Source organism: Piliocolobus tephrosceles, chromosome 3, assembly GCF_002776525.5.
Source record: "Piliocolobus tephrosceles isolate RC106 chromosome 3, ASM277652v3, whole genome shotgun sequence".
Taxonomy (NCBI): Eukaryota; Metazoa; Chordata; class Mammalia; order Primates; family Cercopithecidae; genus Piliocolobus; species Piliocolobus tephrosceles.
In genome coordinates this window covers 115,226,931-115,250,149 of record NC_045436.1, presented here as the reverse complement: position 1 = coordinate 115,250,149, position 23,219 = coordinate 115,226,931, and the positions used below count along the sequence as shown (strand labels likewise).

The window sequence follows — 23,219 nt, the reverse complement described above, 5'->3', positions numbered from 1 at the left end:
TGTGTTACTTCTTGACCAATAGTATATGACAGAAGTGACGTTATGCTAGTTTCCCGGTCCAAGCATTAAGAGGCTGGTAACTAATACTTCTTGTCTCCTGGAACACTTGCTCTTGGAAACCAGCTGCCAGGCTGTGAGAAACCAAGCCCCATGGAGAGTTCATGCATATGTGTTCCATTGACAGCCTTAACTATGCTCCTAGCCAATCACAAGCATCTGCTGCAACCATGTGAGTGAGTCCTTTTAGCCTGTCATGTCTTTAGATGACTCTAGCTTCAGACAGTATCTGACTCCAATTACATGAAAGATCCTAAGCCAGATATATCCAGATGAACTCAGTCAACCCACAGAACCAGAAGACATAGTAATAAATTGTTGCTTTAATCTACTAAATTTGTGGTTGGATTGTTCAATGTTATTTTTTAAGAAACTGGAACATTAATCTTAGCTGGTACTGTTGTACTTGAAACAAAATTGTAAAATAATTGCAGGAAATAGATGATGACATAAGATCTCTGTAGATCTATCTTTTAGACTGGAACAGATCAATAGTGAGGAGAGCTTACTATACTTTACACCTTTCAGAATCATATACAGACATTGTGATCCAAAGAAACCAAGATAAAATAAAAAAGAAAGCTCAAGATAGCACTTAGAACTTCATGTTTGGAGTTGATGAGATGCCATTATGAGTATGGCATCTTACTGTTTACAACAACCCTGGGGAATGTGAATTATTATTATCCTCATTCTTTTATTTCCCCCTGCCTTCCTTTCTATCTCTCTCCCTTCCTCCCTCCCTTCCTCCCTTTCTTTCTTTCCCTCCTTCCAATTTCCAAGTTGCTTTCACTGTGCTCCACTCCGCCATACCTCAGCAGGAGCCTGTCTCATGTCCGCAGTCTCCCCATGCCATTCATAGTATGTGACATGCAAAAGGATGCTGCTCAAGCAGGTATCCCTGTGATGTCAGGTGAGCGATCTCTGAGGTGAGAGGGTAGCTCCTGCAGGATTTCATCCTCAGAAGCCCTTATGTGCTGCTTTAATCATCTTTATTCTTTTCTCAGATCAGAAACGATCAATGGCTTGTTTTTTAAGGAACAACGTATTACACACACACACACATATATGTGTGTGTGTGTGTGTGTGTATATAAGCCTACCAAAACATATATATAAACATTTGTTATGCTGAAGGACAACAACTCTTTTTGTTTTCAGGTATTCCAAAGTTGATTACGTCTGATATGGTTAAAGAAGGTGCTGCTGTAATTGATGTGGGTATCAACTACGTCCATGATCCAGTGACAGGAAAGACAAAATTAGTTGGAGATGTGGACTTTGAAGGTAATAAACCAGTATCTTTTGATAAGTTAAGATTTAAAAAAATTCCACCTTACATATTTTAAAAATAGAGAAGTTTCATTTATGGGGGAATTATTAACTTATTAATCATCACCTCTTTCTTCTGAGGGAAAAGAGTTCAATCAGACTTAAATATTTACTTTCTCCCTCCCTCTCTCTTTCCCTCCCTTTTATACTTCCTTTCTTCCTTTTCTCCCTCTCTTCTAATTATATCATTAATATTTGGTTTAGGGATCAAATTTCTTGTAGTACAGTTTTTACTGATAGAATACAGCTGGCCTTTTATAGACCTGGGCATTGTTTTGAATTTTGGGAGTTGTCATCTTACTCTACGCTTAGTCAAATATGCTCTATTCTCAGCCATTCACTCTTAGAGCCAGAAGGCACCTTAGGGTGTGTCTGCCAACCCTAACTATATTTCAGATCTAGGTAGTTATGTAGATAGTTGAAGTCAGTATTTTTCACTTGTGTTTTAGAGAGAATAAAGAAAAGGAACTAAGCTAGTTTTTGTGGTCAATGAAAGATATTAGGCAACAAATACGTAGCAAGAAAAAAAAATTCTAACCCGGTCTTCTCTTTACAAAAAGGGAACTAGGCCCCAAGACTGATGTATTTCTACGTGCCTGACCCTCTAGTCTGATTTTACTTCCGTTATCTTTGTCAGATATTTACCTACATTCAGATTTTCAGTGTAGCCTAGGAGTCTTAGATGTCTATGAAGGCACAAATATGGTAAAGCAAGTGGTGACATTTTTATGTTAGAAATATTTTTTGTATAAGACTGATTATTCTGGCCAAAAAATACAGTGCCACATCAAGAACTTCATTAGTTATAGATGTGCCCTTCTTACAGAGAAACTGAAAAGAATAGGTGGTGCCATTTTAAAAATAATTTAGATTTTGAATTTTCACTTAGAGCCTGCCCATCAGCTGATAGTTTACCCAAATTCTAGCATATTGTTGAATAAAATAGAAAATGCAGTTAGAAGTGTCCTAGGATACTGGCCTTATATATGTGAGATTCTAAGATACATCAGGGACCAGATCCAAGTAAGCCATTTGAGCCTAAAAGAAAAAGAATACCCTAAGGACACATATGTGCAACAATGCATTCTAGAGACAAAATAGTAAATAAGAGCAGAGTACAGATGTACCTTACCAGAGAAAACACTGCTGCCCTCATTGGCTGTAATACATAGCATCCCTGACATGGTTGGAACTCTATTCTAGCAGTGATGGCTCTCCACATGAACATGTGTATCTGTATGCGTATACCTATGTCTGTGTGTGTGTTGTGTACATGCTGAAATCACTAGGGAATGACCTCATTTATTTATTTAATCTTTCATGTTCAATCACTTAGGTCAGATATGAGTAACTTATTTGAATTTCTCAACTTGAAAGAGTAAAGTGCTTTTTATTTTAAAACCTGGCCTTATTTATTTTCTTTACTGTCCTTCTGTTTCTTGATAACATTATAGTTATGCGTTCATTGCAAAATTACCACATTTGTGATGCACCCAGATGGCATTGACAACATGAGATAACCAGCTTGAGGCAAGAAAAGCAGGGATGTTTGCAGTTCACAGCCTTGACTGCCTGTAAGGCAAGCTTACCCAGCAGTTCAGTTTAGCACGTTTTATAAGACTCTTCTCTCATAGAGTATTTTTTTGGTCTCATATCACTTCCATGCTTTCTTATTTTTAAGTAAGAATGTTTTTTGCTGAAAGTAAAAAGTATTCTGAAAGCAAATTTTACATGAGCATTTTTCGTGGGTGTGTATACTTAGTAGCACATATAGATACTCCATGTCACATGAAGTCTAACTTGGTAATGACTATTAAATCAAGTTGTAGTTTGGTGTATCTAAGTATATATAAAACATTTACAAAGGAAATGGAAAAGAGACAAAGATATGAGATGAACAGGGCTGGGAGACCTAGCCTGTTACCCTATAGCTTTACCACCTCACTAGCTGTCAGTGTTATCAGTTAAATGATAGCAATTACATTAGTGGCTCCATTCAGCTCTACTGTTTGGGGTATCTTGGACATGCAACAGAGCATTACCAAACAATCATGTAAAAGCACAGAAACTTTCACCTGGAAGGTCAAGATTTTCTAATCCTATCATAAAAGACACCCATATTATTAGTTGTATCTAGCTTGCCAGCGTGCTGGTTCATGGAGCCAGAGTACTAATGAGGACCTGGACTTGAGAAGGCTTTGCCAGTGAGGCCATGACTCAGCCACCCATAGGAGCAGGCAAGTGATAGGTTTTGACATGTTGCTCTTCAAGTTGTTCATCAGGACTTAACCTGAGGTGAGGGATGATCCCCCAACTGAGAGGGAGGAACTTTAAGATGGGTTGTGCTACAAAACTCATAAGTAACATTTGGCTTCAAATTGCCACAGGGAAAGTGTGGTGGCTGCTTTGTGAGTATCGGTGAAAAGTTTCACTATAACTATAGCCAAGATAAACAAAACAGATGTAGATAAAATCAATCGTTGAAGTAAATTGTCCTTGCAAAAATATTTGTTTCGTTAGTAAAGAAAACTAGGTGACTCAGTTAAAGTAGATAACATTGATGGGAACGATTTATCGACATATATGAGCAAAATGGCTGTGATGGAAAGGATGACAATGTCCCAGAGGATGTAAAAAACTTCACGTTAAAGGAACCTGCAGAGAAATTTCATGCCATTAAAAGGGCAAAGGATAAAATGTTGGAAGCTGATTCATACTTAGAAAGGAATCTGCCAGTTCACCAAGACATAGAAAAGATGCTTGCTCCTAATCATCAGTTGTATGACCAAGAAAAGGCAAGAACCATGCAAACTATACTTCGCAAAATGTTTACAGAGAAAAAAACAGTTCAGTTCTCAATGTTTTCAGCATTTTAAGTTGCATTCGTTTTTTAAATATTAGTTTAATTTTGCTAGTAGTTTTACTGTTAGTGAATACTAGTTTTACTATTAGTTTTACTACTAGTAAATAGTAATATTTGTTTTACTATTATCAGTAATATTAATTTCACTGTTATTTTTAATCCGCTATACATTTATAAAACACAGTAAGAGAACTTTTAATGTTTTGACAAAATAATTTTAATGGTCACTAAACAAATATAATTTCTCCCATTGACTATTAAAATTGCTTCGCACTGTTTCAACAGTCATCTTTGTGATATTACACTACTGTGAAACTTGAGCACTGCCTGTATTTTTCTCTGTGTCCAATTGAATCTCATAAAATTAGTGATCATATAGTTCAAATTATAATCCAATGCCATAATCACTTCTACTACATGATTGTTCAGTTGTTTGGTTACAGTTTCTCACTATTACTATTACTGTCCAGGTAGGTTGTTCACTGTGGAAGGTAATGTGTGCTAAGCACCTTGCTAACCAGTATGTTCTTTTCCTCAACATACATCCAAGTTAGGCCTTTCCTGCAATGCCATGCCTCTCTGGATGTTTTGGGAAATAAATAGGGCTTTAAAGTTATTACTAAATTGAAGTGCTATTTTGTTTTGTATTTATTTCCAATTAAGAACTTGACAGTTCATCAATATGTCCAGCTTCTGACAAATGCTTAACATTCCTCTTCTGTTACTTGAATGCACTTCCTCCCTCCTAACTTATGACATTAAAAGAAGAAACAGTATTTAAAAGCATCTGTGGTAAAATTATTTTGCATGTCTAAGAATTCTTTTTCATTACTAATAATCATACAGTGAAAAATCTATTAATTTATAAATTTTTATTTGCTATATAGATTATTACTTTTTACACTTAGGTATACTGACTTTCATGGGCATTTTTTTAAAACCATTTTCTATTGTAGCTTTGAAAGAAACTTCATATACTTCTGACAAAGAAGGCTGTATTCTCAAAAGATATAAATGAGATTATGTGCTATGAGTAGTAAATTGCTTCTTATGAATAACACATCGGAAAATAGTGTGTAGTCCTAGACTCAAAAACTCGTAATTGTACTGTTCTTAATTCATCAAATGGATTTGTTCAGCTGAACAGTCTAATTAATTACTTCCATGCTGTTAATTCAATTAACCATGCCCCCCCCCCCCCCCCCCTTTTTTTTTTTTCTTTTTGAGACGAGTCTCTCTCTGTCGTCCAAACTGGAGTGCAGTGGCCGGATCTCAGCTCACTGCAAGCTCCGCCTCCTGGGTTTACGCCATTCTCCTGCCTCATCCTCCCGAGTAGCTGGGACTACAGGTGCCCGCCACCTCGCCCGGCTAGTTTTTTGAATTTTTTTAGTAGAGATGGGGTTTCACCATGTTAGCCAGGATGGTCTCTATCTCCTGACCTTGTGATCCACCCGTCTCTTAACCGTGCTCTTATAGGTGAATTCTCGGGCCTCATTTATTTCTCATAACTAACACAAAGACATTTCTCTACACTTTTGAAACTTTAGTAGCTTTGCTTCAATTTTATGATGCTTCCTGCAGGGATTGAGGTGGAATAAGAAGAACTGGAGTGTCTCTTCCCTGTTGTCTTCCATCTCTCCTCCCTGTCTTCCAACTCTGATAATACTTTTCCACTCATTGGTTTATACTAAAACAAGGAATAAAATAAGACAGGAAAGAATTGGTGTTGTAAAGAAAGCAAAAAGATAGGAAAGAGAAATGGCATGTAGGCATTTTTGTTAAAATCAAAATAGATGAGATTAATGTCTAAGAGTGACTTTCATCTCTCTACTGTCTTAACATAATTGGATAGTAAAATTTAAAGTGATAAGTCTTTGTAAAGGTGGTGAGTCTAATGTAAAGGTACATTATATTGTTGATGACACTAGTTTAAATTACAAAAGTAAAGAAGTCACACTTTATGGAAAATAATGTCTACTCCTCTAACGCAAGTGACATTATCATTATATTTTGTACTAGAGTTGCTTCCAGATATTTTATGTATGCATCAACTGTATAGTTTGAGGAATATATATGACTTATGCACTTAAACTCGTTTTACTGATTTGCCTTGCTGAGGTTCTGGTTTATGGTTATGTTCAGGGAATGTATCATTATTTGGTTCACCCTTTCTCTATTGTTAAACTCTTAGGTTGTTTCCATTTTTTCCTTTTAAGTATTATACGTGAGTACAGGTGAAGGGTTGTAACAAAGGGAAACCAAAATGCATTGACTCAAGATAATTTGGCTAGCCAGGCATGGTGGCTCACACCTGTAATCCCAGCATTTTGGGAGACGGAGGCAGGTGGATCACTTGAGTGCAGGAGTTGGGGACCAGTCTGGCCAATGTGGTGAAACCCCGCCTCTACTAAAAATACAAAAATTCGCTGGATGTGGTGGCACACTCCTGTAATCCCAGCTACTCAAGAGGCTGATGAAGGAGAATTGCTTGAACCTGGGAGGCAGAGGTTGCAGTGAGCCGAGATCGTGCCACTGCACTCCAGCCTAGGTAACACAGTGAGACTCTGTCTCAAAAAAAAGATAGTTTTGCTATTTCCCACAGAAGTCTGAATTAGGGAGGCAGTCAATGGAGTTAGGCAGCTATGCATCATTTAGGGATACTGTTTTCTCCTATCCCACTGTTTCTATTAGTTTGCCATAGCTGCCATAGCAAAGTACCACAGACAGAATGGTTTATACAACAGAAATTTACTTCTTAAAATTCTAGAGGCTGAAAGTCCAGGATCAGGGGATTGGTAGGGTTGTTTCTTCTGGGGCAACCTTGCCAGATAGACGGCCATTTTCTCCCTGTGTCTTCTCATTGTCTTCCTTCTGTATGTGTCTATGTCCAAGTTTCCTCTTCTTAGAAGGTTGGATTAGACCCCATGCTAATGACCTCATTTTAACTTAATTTTACTTTTAAAGACCATGTCTCCCGAAACAGTCACATTCTGAGGTACTGGGGTTAAGACTTCAACATCTGAATTTAGAGGGAACACAATTCATCCCATAACACCTTTCCACCTGAGTGTTGTCCTTATCCACGTGGTTGAAGTTGAATTGCCTCCTCATTTATGTTATCTTCTAAGGAAAAGTGAAAGACAGAGCCTAGAACAAGAAAATCCATCTTTAATAAAGTTCAACTAGAAGGTACATGCATCACATCTGCTAGCTTTCTACAGACCTGAATGTAGTCATGTGTGGAGTACAAGGGATGTGGAATCCATAGTCTCTGAATGGGAGGCTATACTTTGGTAAATAATAATCTACCATTCACGTAAGAACTTGAAGACTAATCCCTTATTTAGGGTAGAAAAGAAAGATATTTATTTATCTAACATCCACATATCATTCAGCTTACCTATCCTAAATTCATTTTGTTCTGAAAACCTCAGGGAACAATCTCATCATTGTCTGATTGCTATCTAATTGGTTTCAAAGCATACTCCACTTACTAACTTTTTTCTGGGGTTTTGGTGAAATCCTGGTGTCACTGAAGTTATATCTTGGCTCAAATCTTACCCTGAGCTTTCCATAGATCTTAGATACAAAGATTTGCAATAAAATTTGTGCAGGTATTACAACCTCACCTAAATGTCTTTAATTCTAACTAAACTGTTTCTTATTCAATCACTGATAGAGATTTGATACTTTTTGACCATGTTATACAATTTTGACAATTGTGTCAGGTCCTTTTGTGACTTTCATTTTTTATATCTCTATCTTCACTGGATTATTTTCAGTCTCTTGATTATTACTGTTTTTAGGGTAGCCCTTCAGATTCTTCAAATTCGGTTCATTCATTTGGTTGTTCAATGCTATTAAGCATTTGCTATGTATCAGGCATTTTTATAGTCACTTGGGATACAACAGTGACCTAAAGAGACAAAGTACTTACCCACCAGTAGCTTTCATTTTGGTTAGAGGAGACAGATAATAAACAAATACATACATATCTATGTAACAAGGCGGTGTCTTAGTGATACAAAAATAAAACAAGATAAGAGGGCTACAGAATAATGGCATGGAATTTCTTAGAAAGGGTGGTCAGGGAAGGCTTATGCTAACCTGAACAAATGAAGAAGGGAGTCATGTGGACAGATGAGAGAGCAGCATTCCAGGCAAGTGGAGCAGCAAATGCAAAGACCTTGAGGGGGGCCTGCTTGGTGGTTTTTTTGAGCTGCAAGGGGGCCATTGTAACTGAAACCGTAAGTAAGGAAGTGAGTGATAGAGAACAAAGTCAAAGAGGTAGCAGCAATCCCGTCTTATAGATGAAGGAAGGATATTTGGATTTTACTCTAAGGCAGTGGAAATCCATTGGAGGATTTGGGGCAAAGAAATGACATTTGACTTGTATTTCAACAATGCACTCTGGCTACTGAATGACACATAGGCTGTATAGAGGTTAAGGGTATAAATAGGGATAGTTGTTAAGAGGCTATTGTAATTATCCAAGTAAGAAATGATGGGGCGTGGAGCAGCTTATAATGGGTGAAGATGTTAAGAGGTGGTTAGATGGTAGATATAATTTTAAAGGAGAGTTGAAATGATTGGCTAAACAATTAGATATGAGGGAAAGAGAAGAATCAATCAAGTATGACTCAAAGGATTTTGGAATAAGGAAGAGTGGAGGTGCCAGTTCTGGAATCCTCTTGAGATGAATCTTAAAGGTTCAGTGAATTTTACTCAAATATGCGTATTTAGGGTAGAGAATGGGCAAAAGAGAGGAAGGGGCTCTTTCCTGGTAGAGGGAACAGAGAATCAAAGGAAAGGAAGAAACATTATAAAAGGCTTTATGTGTTCAATAGCAGGCCCAACGTGGTCTGTTGAAAGAGGGAAGTATGATATTGTATGCAATTGTGAATTTGCCCCAAATATCTGGTGCCTTATTTTGAGTTTTTCAAAAGAATCTCCACCAGGCAGGAAATCTCCCCTATAAAGGGACCTTTTAATTTGAGACTCCATCTGGCCAAACCATTCCTCAAAATTCCAACCCAATAGTCAAACATAAGGTCAGGAAAGGGTTTGGAATTAAATAGAAGCTCAGTATCATTCTCCTAAGAAATTGCTAGAGATGGGGTGAAAACCACTGGAGTGCTTTGTAAGTAGCTTTCCGTTTATGTTTTCTTTTAATGCTCTGCATTTGAAAGTTTGGATTCATCTTTTACTCCCTGCCCTTTTTGTATTATGTTCAACCTTTCATAAAAGACTATGCTTTGGAGTCAAGATAACTTGGATTTGAATCCCAACTCTACTGCTTAAAACAATTGTGATCTTAGGTAAATCATTTTAACAGTCTGAGACTCAATTATATCATCAAAAAAATTGTGATAATTCTGTCTTATAAAGTTGTTGTGAAGATTAAATGAAATAATCACCTTACATAAGCTAGTTAATGTAGGTGAATTGCCGAGCATAATGCCTGGTGAAAAACTGTGTGTGTGTGTGTGCGCGCGCGAGTGCACAATGCTCACGTTTTCTCTCCATTCCCACTGAACTACTAATCCAGAAGTATACAACTTCACACTTCAATTACCACCATCCTTCTCATTACTTTTCTGACCTAAACTCTCTTCCGGTGTAGTCTGTTCTTTGCCCAACTCTTATATGAATCAACTTTAAAGCACTCATGCTTATTCCCATCTTTTCCAGACTCTCCTTACAGTTTTCATTTGCCTTACTCATCTTGCTCTTAATCCTATCCTTTCACTTTTACTTAGTTGTTCCTAACTAGATTGGATGCCTCTGTGAGGTTAGTTTCCTGTCTTATGTTTATTTTTTCTTTTTTTTTCTTTTTTTTTTTTTTTTTTTTTGAGATGGAGTCTCACTGTGTTGCCCAGGCTGGAGTGTGGTGGTGTGGTGCGATCTCAGCTCACTACACCCTCCACCTCCCTGGTGGAAACAATTCTCCTGCCTCAGCCTCCTGAGTAGCTGGGACTACAGACGCACTTACCATATCCGGATAATTTTTGCATTTTTAGTAGAGACAGGGTTTTACTATGTTGGCCAGGATGGTCTTGATCTCCTGAGCTCATGATCTGCCCACCTCGGCCTCCCAAAGTGCTGGAATTACAGGCGTGAGCCATCGTGCCTGGCCCATTTCTTTTATATCTCTGTCCCACACCAGATTTCAGCCTTCTCATTCAGGCCACTGGTTATTTGTATGAACATTCTCTGTATTTAAAAACCTGTGGCGTCATTCTTACATTACAGAAATACTCCCCTCAAGTTAACTTAATGGGAACAAAAGCTTTCTTGCAGAGTAACAGCAAATACATCATTAATTCAACAACACATATTCATTAATGATACAGCCATTGATTCTTCATTGATTTACTCAGCACTTATTTTGTGAGTACTGCTTCACACTAGGCACTATTTGAGGTCCTGGGTGTATCATGCACACAGTAAATAAAGTACCCAGAATTTAAGTTTTCCAGATTATGCCAAGTAAGCTTATTTGGAAAGTAGTTTTGGCACTGCTTACTCCCAATTGTGTGTTCTACAACATGGGAAAGTAACTGTATATAATCAGTTTCTAAGTAAACAAGGATGGTTTTTAATTGTATCACTTTCACAAAACTATTATTCTGTGATTACAAAGAACCAAATTAAAGTGACTCCCAACCACCTCAGTTTTCAGTGTCAATCATTTAGTTTGATGATATGGCTAATCAGTCTGACTCAAAACATCTATATTTTGTGGTAGATGATTATAAAGTAGTTCAAAGCTCCAGCTTTTACTATAAGAGAAGATCTTATACTTTAACCCAGAGGTAACTTGTTCCAATCATTTAGAAAAGTTGATGAACATTGTAAAAGCCCCTCTGGGGGGATTGTTATTAACACTGTGATCATAGAACCCACACAGATCATTTCACGAAACAGGCAGAACCACTGATGGTCACTATGAGATTCCTATCATCAGCAAGCCAGCTGCTGCCATTGTGGCTTACAACATGGACAGAATGTTTACTGTGAAGTCTAGGTCTTTGAAATCAAGTCAACTTCTAGAGACCTCTATTTAGTAGAATGTCTTTGACATTGGATCATCTACCTTTGTAGAGAAGAGTTAAAGTTGAGACACAAAAAATACTTTCACAGGAACAAGAGAGGTGACTAATGCCTCTGCAAGTTTTTCTTCTTTGCTTGAACTGTGATGAGGTTTTTTTTTGTTTTGTTTTGTTTTTTTTAACAGTTGTTTCTCAGCGATCCATATTAAAACCAAATACCTATGGAAGGGAGATTCTTATCTGCTCCTATCTTGGGTTGATTATGGCAGACTACAGAGATTAAGGCCCTGCCAAGAGATTTGGAAGGTACTCCAGAAAACTTTATCTAGTTTACAGATTTGCCACTCTGATACGAATGTTCAGTGACTTGAGGAAAAAGGGATTGGGGGGAGGGGAAAGGATTGGAGAGGATGACAAGAGTGTATGATGACCTTGTATTTTTAAAGACATCATGAAAGGGAGATATTTTTAGTAATTTTCCCAGCTCTCAATAGAACTACCAGAAATATCATAGCAGTATTGATACTCCTGCCTACTAAAATGGAATCTGACAATGACAGCTGACAGCATCCACGGTGAGAAAGAAGGTTTCACTGATATGTCATAGTTAGAGTTCACAGAAAGCAATTTCAAGCTTTCTCCAGATGACTGACTTGCTATTTGGTTCCACTAATCGTCTTCTAAGTGATATGAGTGGTATTTTTTTTCTAAGTTGCATGAGTGGTATTTTTTTTCTTTTTTTATGGTTTTTTGAATAGGTTTTTTTTGGTTTTGCTTTTTGTTTGTTTGTTTGTTTTGTTTTGTTTTGTTTGAGACAGAGTCTCCCTCTGTAGCCCAGGCTGGAGTGCAGTGGCGGGATCTCAACCTGGGCTCACTGCAAGCTCCGCCTCCCGGGTTCACGCCATTCTCCTGCCTCAGCCTCCCGAGTAGCTGGGACTACAGGCGCCCGGCTAATATTTTTATTTTTAGTAGACACGGAGTTTCACCGTGGTCTCGATCTACTGACCTCGTGATCCGCCCGCCTGGGCCTCCCAAAGTGCTGGGATTACAAGCGTGAGCCACCGCGCCCAGCCTTGAATAGGTTTTTAAATTATTATACTTTAAGCTCTGGGGTACATGTGCAGAAAGTGCAGGTTTGTTACATAGGTATACATGCGCCATGGTGGCTGGATGCACCCATCAACCCATTGTCTACATTAAGTATTTCTCCAAATGCTACCCCTCCCCTTGCCCTCCACCTGCCGACAGGCCCCAGTGTGATATTCCCCTCCCTGTGTCCATGTGTTCTCATTATTCAACTCCCACTTATGAGTGAGAACATGCGGTGTTTAGTTTTCTGTTCCTGTGTTAGTTTGCTGAGAATGATGGTATACATCTGTAACACAGATTACCAGATACATAGAGATTTAACTTAATATGAAGGAAAATAAAACTTAGCCACCCTACAAATACAAGTTGCAAAGTAAATAGTTGAGAGAAGTCCTTGTAGGTACAGCTCACCAAGGTAATGAAGTCAGCACAATTTGTACAGAAATATAGATCAGTCTCATACATTTCTACCATATTAGGGCAATAATCCTCTCTATTTCATTACTGACCACAGGATGCCATGATAATGAACATCTCAATATATTTAAAAAACTTGTAGAAGCCTAAAGATTCAGCAACCAGATGAATGTAAGAAGAAATATAGTAAATTCCCTCCGGAGCACATGATTCCTGGTTGCCTTCCAAGTTTAATGGCAAACTACTGACTTGTTAAGGAGCCCTTTGCTCTCTGGTTCACCATGCTTTTAAGTGTCATTTTTCTACCAACCATATGAGAAAGTGGAGTGTTTTCTGTATTATCTCCTGAGTCATACTATTTCTCCCTTCCTATGTCATTCAGGTTTTTCTGGTTGTTATTCCTGTACTTCATTTTCCTGAAGCTTGTCTCCCCTTCATTAGAGTGGATGTTTGAGAGGCTACGCTTAAGTGGCTTGCATTTAGAAGCATGGGAAAATTCTTCAAGCATTTAATTTAGACAATTACATATGTATACCAGGAAGATGAAATTCACATGAGAGAAGCAAGAAATTTTTGTTCTGCTGCCTTGCCACAGATAAAGAATCATCCGTCTTCTTTTGCGGGGAGGGTGTTGATTTTAAAAAGGAATTATAGCATTGTGGAGAACTGACATGGGCCATAGAGTAATTCTTTAAAAGAGACAGTGAATCAGACAAAATAGAAAGACAAATAAAACAATACTATAGGAACATGAGACCTCAGTTCTTCTTTCTCCACTCCAAAAATAAATTTATAGAGCACAAATATATTCTTTAACTTTGCCAGAATATACAATTTCCAAAATATACTAGCAAAATTAATTCTGCTTAGATACATCTGGAAATGCCATTATTTGGGATCTTTGGAGTATATATAATGTACTGAAGTAGAAATTTACTATTTGCCAAGGAATTAGAGAGTATTCCGACAAAGTATCTTAAATAAGAATCTGAATTGTTTGGTTCTTGACCATGGGAACCTGAGAACATAAAGTTTCCAAATGAAGCAATGACAAAACACACCAGCTGGAAACACCCTGTCATGAAGGATGGATTGATGGTGCCAAAGGATTCATGACCACGTACTTTCTGTTTTATTCTTACTTAAGGTTTTAAAGGGCATTTTAGTATCCTTTATGTTGCTATTAGTATCCTTCACGAGTAAATTTTATGTACCCTGTCATCTATGCCACCCTTGGATTTTTTTGGAGGCGTTGATAAAAACTGGATGATTGGTTTCTTCCATCATCTCTATCATCACCTCAAATTTTAAATGTGAAAGAGCCTCTGCCCTGTACCTATTGTTCTTATACTGACGTTGAAAAATGGTTGTCTTCAAGTAAGAATAATGTAAATGATGTCAAGCCAAGTCTTAATTCTTCCTTTTAGAAATCTGAAGCCAATAACTTAGAGGGGAAAGTCATCAGCCACAAAAGGGAGAAGAGAGAACACAGAAGATTAGACATGCATGCCAGGCTGAAAGAGGATTTCTTGAGTAATGATTTGGTGGCATGCAATAGCCTGAAACTTTATGAAAATGCAAGATGAATTTCTCCTTTACTACTTTCTTCTAAAATTATTTAGTAGTATACGTTTTTCTCACAAGTTTTTCATATTACAAAACTGATCACTCCTAAATACGTAAACAGCCAAGTTTATTCATGGAAGACTCTTTTAAAAGCTTATTCACCCTGAACACAGTAACTACAGCTACCATCACCCAACCTAAGTTTCTTGACCCCGTATGCCCATGACCACCTCCCAGCCTTCTCTCTTCTCACTGTTTTCGTCATGTGCTTTGGTCATAATGAACTCATTTTACCTCCTCCATTATATTAGATTTATTGTCAGACCCAACCCACCTTTGCTTTTACTCTTCCCTGTGTCTACATTGCTTTCTCTCTCCCTTTCTTCCCTGCTCAGGTGTCCATTAATCTTGCAGCTTTTCTGCAACTTTACAGTATTTCTCTGATCCCCATATCTGATTTATATTTTCTCTTTGAGGTACTCCTATAAGAGCCTGAATTTATTCCCACCTTAGAATTTCAATTTATTTTGTAATTTTTGTGTTTATCTCCTTTCCTTTCACCCCAGATATTAAACTCACTTCATTAGACAAATGTGCAAACACAGAACAATTTCTTCATTTGATTTTATGCTGCCTCAAAATATGTTTTTCCAAATGTTAAGAATACTTTAATCATTGCTTTTAAGTTAGTATACAAAATGCTTGATATTTTCTATGAGTCTCTACATAACCAGACACTGCCTACCTCTTCCCTGTCATCTCCTGCAACTCTGCTTTACTCCTACATCTAAGCCATACTGGCCTTCTTACAGTGTTTCCGAGAGTTCAGGCTTCTTTCTACCTGAGGGAAGCTTCTTGCTACCTTTATCACATTGTCTCCCCTACACAGAACACTGTCTATTCTACACCTCTCTCTTCCCATGGAAAAACTTGGCATGGATATGCCACATGAATACACAGTGCTGTTCAGACCCAGATCCTCTTGACACCTTCACAGTGCAGCACACATTTCATGTGTAGCACACATCACTGCCGTAGCTCAATTATTATTTAGGCAATTGCCTTTTTAATGTCCATCTTCCCAACTAGGCTAAAAGCTCCACGAGGTAGTAACTATGTCTGACTTGCTCAAGGAATATTTGTTATGAATCTATCTGGTCCAGTTTATGTCATGGGTGGGAACAGTGACTAATTGAATATAGGGCTAGAAAATGATACAAAATAAAGATGGTGGGCCAGAATATAAAAGACCTTGATTGCCATAACAAAGAATTTATATTTTATCCTAGAGACAGTGAAGATCCATCAAATGTTTATAAGCTAAGATAATCAAATCTGTGTTTTAAAGAATAACTCTGGCAGCAAATTATATGGCTGACATGGTGGACTGGGAGCCAAGAGGCTACTATAGTAGATTATAAAAAATGGCCACACATTTATTTTGTTCCCATGTGTACGTCCCCTTTGCAGGGTGACTTGGCCACTGTTTTTACTCCAAGTCTTTGAATTTCAACTTGATCCGGTGCCTTGCTTTGGTCGATGGCACATTAGCAACTCCTATGTAAGCAGAAGTGTGAAAACCATTTGCACATTGGGGTTTGACTGGTACTTGCCTGGGAACCTGAGGCCATCATGTAAAGTAGCCATACTACAGCAGTGAATTCCAACCAGATTTTAAATTTTCTCCATCCCGTTTATATGTATAACATTCCCTTCCCACCATTAGAAATATCTCTCACTTCAAACATTAATTCTCAGTGGTGCATAGTGACAATGTGCAATATTGGAGTAGGAGGAGGCATATGCAGTATGACTTAATCTCACAAGAGATTCCAATATGCTCTATGAATGCAATTTGAAAATCACTCTACTAAGTCTCACTGATATATGAATGAACAGTTAACTTAGCCTGGGGAGTTAACAGGCTCCACAAAGAAAGTGACATTTACCTTGCATCTGAGAAGGAAGAATAAATATTCATCAACTGGAGAAGTGAAAAAAGGGCATGTTAGACAAAGAGAATAGTATGTACAAAGGCAAATCTTACATCCCAAATGGATGATTTTAAATCTCTTTTTTTTCTCTGCAACTGAACACACACCCTAACATTCTTAATCTTGCTGACAAAGCTATAGCACTTTCAAGGAAATCTATGGAATTGCTTTACAGAGTCTAAAGTTTGCAGAGAGATCATCCAAATAAATATTATATTTATTATAAGAATAATAAAACATTCTTATTTTCAGGAACTTACTTTAAACATTTCCATGTCGTTTTCATCTAAGTCTCATTCTCCAGAGCAAATTTAATGTGGACAACAGGATTTGGTGATTGTTTATTTGTCTCAATTGTCAAATAGTTTCAGTAGGTCTAAAATCACGTTGATTTTATGAAATTGAATCTAAGCCTGGTTTTGCCATATGTGTTCATTAATCTCATATGAAAGGGCTGATATCAATCAAGATCTCGTACTTGATTCCCATATATACTGAACTTCTGGAATTCCCTTAAACAGACACACATATGCCCTCACACCTACACCCACAGTAAATTAAGTCGCTGAAGGAAATTAGTGTCCTATAATGCTTCTATATTTTTCTTTAATGGAGCAGGTAGAACACCTTTTCCCTACACATAATAGGGTTAATATTTAAAAGCATCATCTTCAACTAAGTGCAAACCTTTGTCTGCCCTCAGGGAAAGACTAGCCAATGAGAGGTTATTCTGGTGATGCAATGCTTGTTACCTTGCTCTCTTTCAGACATGATTGGGGAAAATGCTTTTCAGAGCCTCAAATGTGAATAAAATGTAATTCTTTCTCACATGACTAATTTTAGCACATAAGCCACCTTCAGTATTTCATAATTGTGTTGCTTAGGATTGCCCTGAGATATTATGCAAAATCATTAGAGTAGAGAATTTTTGTTAAGCATTAACATCTGTATCCACTGGCACTTGCCAATAACTCCCCACATTTCTTGAGAGATCACTTACTTCTGTATCCTGATCCTTATGTAAATAGACAAAGAATATATTAACATTAGCTAGCAGCAGATAAGCTTATGTCTTCCTCAGACACAGATACTCATGAAAGTCAAATCAAAAGAAATAGAAACCTAATATGTGTTTTCTAAAGTCAAATTAATCACTCTGTCTCTCATGAGCATGTACAGGGTTTAATCTTCATATCCATATACTTTATTTCAAAAAAAAGATTAAAGCAAGTATTTGAATAACAAGGTGTGTTTACAATGATATTATAATCTTCTGCCTCGTGAATAATTTTCAGATCTCTATTGATGCTACTAAATGTTTATTAATGTTCAGAGAAGCCCTAGCCCAGGTCAGATGAAGACCTATTACGCCTTACATAATCTAATTCTATGAAAACTGATAGGCAGGACACGGTGAATGTGTGTTGGTTTCCACCAGCAAAGTATGCAGAAATGCAGACACTGAGCTAAAAAAATTTCAGGCAGTTATTTTTTCATGCAGTATCTCATTCACATTCCCTCCTCCTCTACTCAAACCTCACTTTTTGAGCAAAAGAATGCAGTAGTAAGCATGTTGTCTGAAAAACATAATTTGGAGGAGGAAGATAATGATACCTGAGCAGACCAGTGGTTTATCTGATCTGACACCAGGAATAAAGCGACTCCAACTGCTAAGCCAGCTGTGTAATTTAAAGTGTAATATGTAGTTCAGAGATGATGAGCTATAAGAACTCATAGTCAAAATGCTGGAAAATTAATATATTAGAACCTTTTCCTCTTCATTTCTTTTTTCCAGAATATGCTGCTAACACTTTGAGAAAACTGAGTTAATTTCTGGCACTCGAGCCATTCTTTGGACTTTTCTACTTGTTCAGGTCATGATAATACAGTTGCATTGGAATGGGGTGAAAGTATGGAATTATAGAGTATTTCAAACCTGGCTGTGAATAATGTCTCTACCATATAGGAGAGTGATAAGTCACTGTAACTTCACTGAGCCACAGTTTCCTCATCTATTAAAAGGAAATAATTAAATATTACTTATTAAAACAATGTATATAATTCTTGGCAAGTAATTAATAGGTACTCAATTGATAGTAGCTATGATTTTTACTATTTTTTCATAGACAAATAATATCAAAGCCACTTTACCTTTCAAAGTTAGAAACCAAACTATATAAAAATAATTTTATACCCACAATAGATTTTCTGATATAACAAATTGTATGCCACTTTTAAATTTTGAAATAAATCATTTTGTTTTCCATTGAAGATTCAATTTGCACTTGATTTTCACTTTCCCATATTATTTAGCAGAATTTTATTTTTATATATGAATATTTCAGAGTTAGTGCTTTACAAATATATGACTTTATGTTCTATTAGTATAAATGGTAGTAGTAGTATAAATAGTATAGTACAGTAAGGAGGAGGAGGAGGAGTATAAATGTTTCTTCTAAAGACAAGTTTTAAAGGCATTGCTTCTCCAATGCTTGAGAAAAGGTCCTGGAAGGCATTTCTCAGGCCATTAAGTCAGCTTATTGAAAAGTAGAAAATGCAGTTTATCACCCTAAAGCAAAATGAGTAGCTCGAGTTTTTCAGTAAATTAGCTTAAACTAAATTGATATGGTTTACATCCAGTCAAAAGCACATTTCTGCAAATTGATTTTAGATTTTAAGTAAGGGCAATTTAAGTTCACTTTCTCAAAATCTGCTGAGTGCCTAAGCTGTGCACCTTCTAAGAATTAAAACAACCACCACGGTGACTTGGCTTCTGCCTTCTAGATGCTGGTGTCTAGTTCAGGGAACAGACAGTGCACAGTGTATTAAGTTCCATAATGGAGGTAGGTATAAAATTATTGGAAATGTAGATGGTGGGACTTTCGATTCAACACTGGAGGAATGAGTTTTTCAGGAAAATTATAGACAGGTGACATTTCATTGGCTTTCAAGAAATAATGAGTTTCTTGTTTGGATAAGATGGAATAATGATCCAAGTAGAAGGAACAGTTAGAGCAAAGGAAGAAAGGACTAAAAATTCATAGCTATTTATTGAATGACTATTGACCCATTCTAATGTTTCTACAGAATAGAATGCATTAGATGTAAATGTGGCAATGGAAAGGTTGTGCTTTCTGTATAGAGAGGCTGTCTGGAAAACTGAAATATTACCTTCCAAATCACAGTATTCTTATCTTTTCTTTCTAATATGCCCTCAGAAAATTCATAACACATGTTAACTATATATATTTGTGATATATTTAAGCTTACTGGACCTTTCTTCAAGTAAAGCAATTTTATTCCTTTGCTTCTTCTCTAATTTAAAAAAAGTGTTCCAATGTACTGTTCACTTCAAATAAAGTAAAGGTAAATTCCACAAATCATCTTTCAAAAGGACGACGTAAGTTGTGCAAAAATAATACTAAAGATATAGACAACATCTATTGTATTTGATTCATGCAGAAGTCTATATGAGCTAATTGTAAAAGGCAATATATCTAAATAGCATGTGGTTAATAATGTCAGATTATGCATTAAAGAAATACTGTCTATGCTAACTTTTTGCTAAAAGTTATTTAGAAAAACTTCATTGCTCTTATTTCACACACACAGTAAACCACCATACCATCAAGTAAATGAATGTAGTAAGTCATTTACCTTTCATACTGTGGTCGTGAAAACATTCTTAAATAAAACTTGCTGAAAGTTATCTGCCATTTTCTTTAAGTATACAGATTCTCCATGACTTATGATGGGGTTACATCCCAGTAATCCTAAATTGAAAATATCATTAGGTCAGAAATGCATTTAATACACCAAACATCATACCTTAGTCTAGGCTACCATAAACATGCTCAGAACACTTACATTAGCCTATATTTGGACAAATAATCTCATAATGCAGTACATTGTAGAGTATTGGTTGATCATGGTTGATCATTGGTTGATCTCATGGCTGACTGGGAGCTTTGGCTTATTGCCACTACTCAGCATCTTGAGAAGTATTGTATCACACATCACTACCTGGGAGAAAGGGCAAAATTCAAAATTTGAAGTATAATTCCCACTGAATCTGTATAGCTTTTGCACAGTTGAAAAATCAAAAAATTTTAAGTGAAACCATTGCAAGCTGGGGGCCGTCTGTATTCACTGAATAAGTTTCCATATCTCTGAAGAGGACTATGTATGTATTAATAATGCAAGTATATTTAATGATACTTGTTAGACTTGAATTGAAATGTATTATCCACATATACATTGTGATTTGTTATAACAGGAATAATTCTACTTAATAAATGGTATGTGCTAAACTTTCTGTATTCTGTGTCCCTTTTGTGACCAGTATCATGTATTTTAAAATTAGTTAACTAGAATTACAAGTAACTGGGTCAATTATGGGTTTCATTTGTAAAACAAACTGAGCTGCATGGAGCTTGAACCTACAGTGTTGGTCCATTGTGGTCTTTCTGTCCACTTTAGATACCATCCACAGAATTATTCGTCTAAGTGAGCGCGCTGTTTGTGTGTGTGTGTTTGTCTGTTTATTACAGCCTACTTGGTTCTAAAAATTATTTGTATATATAATGAAGAAAGAACCACTATATTCAGCATGTTTAAAAATATTAAAATCTCAGATAATTTTAAAATAAAGAATATTCTGTTTGGTTTTTTTCCTCATCAGCTGTTAAGAAGAAAGCTGGCTTTATCACTCCAGTTCCAGGAGGTGTGGGACCCATGACAGTGGCAATGCTTCTGAAGAACACCCTTCTGGCAGCTAAAAAAATCATTTACTAGATCACATAAAAGGATGAAGCAAACTGAAGTCATGCTATTTGTTTATTTGACAAAGGGTAAAACCTTTATATTTTACTACAAAGCTATTTATTTCTACATGGTATTTATTTTTTCATGGGTAAAATCATTGTGAATCAAATGATTCACATAATTTTATGCATTTCCTGCTAATTTATTTTGAGCTTTAAGAAAACAACCAAAACAATTCCAATGAAAATTTTAGTAACAATTGTTTATTTTGAGGATATTTGTTCTTAATATTAAAACAATAAAGGGCTCATAATAAATAAATATATTTTTGACACAATTAAATATTACATATAATATGTTTTCAAGAAATGTCCTGTCAACCAAATGGGTACCCATATAAAATGTAATTTAGGTTTTTCTATTTGCATGCTCACATTTTCAGTATATTTTATGATCTATGTCATATGCTGAAAAAGAGCTTGCTTACTTCAAGAAAAATGGAATATTGAAAATAAAATCTTGATCTCAACTATCCCCCAAATGCATCCTATAAGTCCATCCTAATGAGAAATAATGTTCTATTTAAGGAAAGGAAAATATTCCAGGAAGGCAAAAAATGCAATGCTATTTGGAAGGGTAATGATTTTATCACATTGTGAGTGACTACTAAGAGTAATGATTATATCACATTGTGAATGACTGCTTGCCACAGTAAAAATACATGAAGAATGTCTTAGGTTTAAATGTTGTTTCTTTCTTCTTCTAAAAAATATTTGGATAGTACCTTCACTGAGCAATAATGGAAAAAATCAAAAAATGAGTAAACAGACAAAACTAAAGTTGTATTTTCCCACAAATATAGTATGAATTAGGTCATATTAAAGAACAGCAGCTGTTAATGTTTGTTCACAAATTCAGAAATCTAATAGGAAAACATGATACTTTCAATGTGCCAAAACTAAACCTTAGTATACAACTAAAAATCTCCTGCCTTCTTACTTACATGTCTTCCCTCTTCTGTTATAGCATTTGTTCCTCAAAGTAGATGCAACGTTTCTAACACAATTTAAATTAGGAAATATATATGAATGTCATTGAAGTCTATTTTGAGACTGCTAAAGCTGTTTAATTGATACTGTGTTTTCATGCCCAAATCCTAGTATGTTTATGTACCAATAGTGACTCTTACCCAGCGCATGTCTTTATCAGTGTGTACTTGTGACCATTTGTGTGAAAATAGACTAGATGTTTATAATTAATACCATTGCAACTGTATAATAAAAGCAATTTGAAGAAAAGCTATATTCTTTTTTTCTTAAGATAGATATAAATTTCTTACCCATTTCCTTACTACATCCTGGAGAAATGTACAAATTTCTAAAATGTGAAAGAAAAGGTTATATAGCATATTCCACAGTCAATTTAGACCAATTGTTGTCTGATAACCCTGACAGAAGTTTAAATTTAAAGCTTCCAAACAAACATTCAGAAAGGGCCTCTTTAATTTTTATGGGTTCCTAACTCCCAAAACAAAGTGACTAAAATACATGTATGTGGAAAATGTGAAGACTGTAATTTTGAGCTCTACCCCAGCAGAGGTGCAGGAATAGTTCCTTTGGAATAACATTCAGAATTTAGACTTCCCGTAAACTAATTAAAATGCTGTAGAAGAAAAATTACTCTGACACTTGTTTAAAACAGTCAAGAAGATGTGAAGACCATTGCAGTGGATGAAAGAGACCGAACTAATTCTGAATACAACGTGGACAGCTGGGGATTTATAGCCAATGAGCAGAGCTAGGGGATTGATGGATGGAAAATTACTAAGAGGAACTTTAGATATTCAGGGCAGGGGGATTCTTACTAAACTGGCTTGTCAGGATGCTTGGTAACAGCAGGCTAAATGCTTAAATATCAAGGGAAGGGGATCAGAAACTAGATAAAATAGCAAGGGTGAGGGACTCTCTATAAACTGACTTAGCAGGATTCTTTGCTAAAACTGGGCTCGACGGGTCTAGATCAAGACCTGATCAGGGAGCGAGCTCAGAGGAACCTAAGGTTCGGTGACAGAGTCAACATATTACAG

At 36.4% G+C, this 23,219-nt stretch overlaps 1 protein-coding gene and 1 long non-coding RNA gene across 4 annotated transcripts in view; one reads left to right on the top strand and one right to left on the bottom strand.

Annotated features, from left to right (window-relative positions):
* Positions 1-22,431, top strand: part of MTHFD2L (methylenetetrahydrofolate dehydrogenase (NADP+ dependent) 2 like) — a 158,050-nt gene extending 135,619 nt beyond the window's left edge. For both annotated transcript variants that reach the window (XM_023189782.2, XM_023189778.1), the window contains exons 7-8: positions 1,218-1,343; positions 21,051-22,431. In XM_023189782.2, the coding sequence (XP_023045550.1) occupies positions 1,218-1,343; positions 21,051-21,163 (239 nt within the window). In that variant the 3' untranslated portion in view covers positions 21,164-22,431. The remainder of the gene's footprint in view (positions 1-1,217; positions 1,344-21,050) is intronic.
* Positions 7,027-23,219, bottom strand: part of LOC111524573 — a 44,255-nt gene continuing 28,062 nt past the window's right edge. Inside the window, exons 1-3 of one of the 2 annotated variants that reach the window (XR_002725823.1) lie at positions 20,237-20,687; positions 20,027-20,142; positions 7,027-7,398 (exon numbers count right to left, since the gene is read on the bottom strand). This is a non-coding gene — a long non-coding RNA (uncharacterized LOC111524573). Of the gene's footprint in view, positions 7,399-20,026; positions 20,143-20,236; positions 20,688-23,219 lie in introns of those variants that run through there. The other variant, XR_002725822.1, reaches the window with a different exon arrangement.